Source organism: Acanthisitta chloris, unplaced genomic scaffold (genome assembly GCF_000695815.1).
Source record: "Acanthisitta chloris isolate BGI_N310 unplaced genomic scaffold, ASM69581v1 scaffold1899, whole genome shotgun sequence".
In the NCBI taxonomy this organism is placed as follows: domain Eukaryota; kingdom Metazoa; phylum Chordata; class Aves; order Passeriformes; family Acanthisittidae; genus Acanthisitta; species Acanthisitta chloris.
In genome coordinates this window covers 28,982-30,694 of record NW_008689581.1, presented here as the reverse complement: position 1 = coordinate 30,694, position 1,713 = coordinate 28,982, and the positions used below count along the sequence as shown (strand labels likewise).

General features: G+C 59.9%; 1 protein-coding gene across 1 annotated transcript in view; it reads right to left on the bottom strand.

Annotated features, from left to right (window-relative positions):
• The window catches only part of LOC103808654 (acrosin-like), a 2,574-nt gene extending 1,067 nt beyond the window's left edge, over positions 1-1,507 (bottom strand). The window contains 5 exon segments of the mRNA XM_009081453.1: positions 311-565; positions 914-958; positions 961-1,003; positions 1,005-1,109; positions 1,439-1,507. Coding sequence (XP_009079701.1) covers positions 311-565; positions 914-958; positions 961-1,003; positions 1,005-1,109; positions 1,439-1,507 — 517 coding nt within the window.
• Positions 1,508-1,713: the final 206 nt, after the last annotated feature.

Genomic DNA, 1,713 nt, shown 5'->3' with positions numbered 1-1,713 from the left:
GTATCCCTGCCCATGGCTGGGGGGGCTGGGACTAGATGATCTGTAAGGTCCATTCCAGCCCCTAAAATTCTACGATTCCGCCTGTGTGGGGGTGAAGCCTTTCCCCAGTGCTTGGCTCTGCCTCTGGAGGGCTGTTAGAGCTCTGTGTCCCTGCTGTCTGGCTTTGGGGAGTGGACCAGACACATCTCTGCAGAGGCATCTGCCCCCCAGCTCTCCTCTGGTTTTGGCCTCTGCAGTTGGGAAGCCCCAGCCATCTGTCCCTGCTGTGCCAAGCTTGCCCTCAGGACATGAGCCCTTTTTGGGAACTCACTTCTTGCCGTGGCTTGACCCCAGCCAGCGATGAAGCAGTTTTGCAGCTCAGACACTCTCAGCGTGGTCTCAGGCACGCAGGCAAGCTGGATGTAGTCGCTGCATGTGTCAGGCTGGTCCAATTCCAGCAAGGCAATGTCGTTCCTCTTGGTGACAGGATCAAAGTACTCGTGAGTCAGGAGCCGCTTAACCTGGCGCAGTTCCACCTGCTGATTCAAGACGGTGGCCCCAAGCCCCACACGCCACAGGCTCGTGTCGCTGGAAGGCAGATGGAGAGAGGGGTGAGAGGGAGCAGAGCCATGCGCTGCGGCAGCCCAGCAGCTCCCTGGGGCCTTCTGCTTCCCAAGACAGAGAGGAAAGCTATGCTCTGTATGGAGGGTGCGACTGCCCTAGTGTGCCTTGGGCTCCGGGAATGGTGAGCTGGAGGCTTTAGGAAGCAGTGGCACGAGCACAGCCTTGTCCTTGAGCAGGCTCTCAGCTGGGCCGTGCAGGGCGCGGCAGTGGGCGCTCTGCGAGGAAATGGGATGGGAGCAGCACGTGGTGCTGTGGCCACCAGCAGCTGCTGGTGTTTTGGAGACATGCCCACTCCCTACTCCTCCTTATGTTCTGACATTGAGGAAGCAGTGGGCAGCTGTGAGGACCCACTGTTGCTGATGAGGGACCCTGCGCTGATTTGCCGTGCTCCGGTGTCTGTAATCCCAGATGCTGACGATGCTGGCCCAGGCACCAGCCTGGACATCTGTGCCACCCACAATGCGCGACGAGATGTAGGAAGCCGCCACGGGCTGGAGCCCGCAGACCTGTCTGTAAGCAGAAAGTCATGAGTGTCCTGCTCGATGGCTTGGGCTGCTGAGGCTGAAGCTCAGCTGGTTGCAGGGCCCTGTGCATGGGGCACTGGTTGCTGGGCCCGCAGGGCCAGGGAAGCCCATGGGCCATGCATCTGTCTGTGCCTGCTTGTGCTTGAACCCCAGAGATGCGTTGTGCCTGCAGCCTGGGTGCTGGTAAGGAACTGAGTCTCCTTCCTACATGGGGTTTGGGAAGCTGCAGTGTGGCCACAGAGGGCAAGTGGATTGCTCAGGGAATCCCCTAAAGCTTCCCACGCTCCCTCCCAGAGCCCGGGGCCACTTACCCACAGGTGTCCCATGCACCGTGCGCGGACCCGGATGCAGCCAGCAAGATGAGGAGCAATAATATTCATGGCTGTCAGCAACACAAGTCAGTTGCAAGAACTCGTCCCCTTGAGTGCAACCGCCAAGGTGCTGCCTGCAGCACTGGTGTTACCGTGATGCCCTTGATCCTGGGAGGTGATGTCACAGAGGAGCAGGTTCCATATCACAGAGGAGCAGCACAGTGGTGGCCTCTGCAGGGAGTGGGGGGAGGGGGCACCGTAGAGTCCTAGAAGCA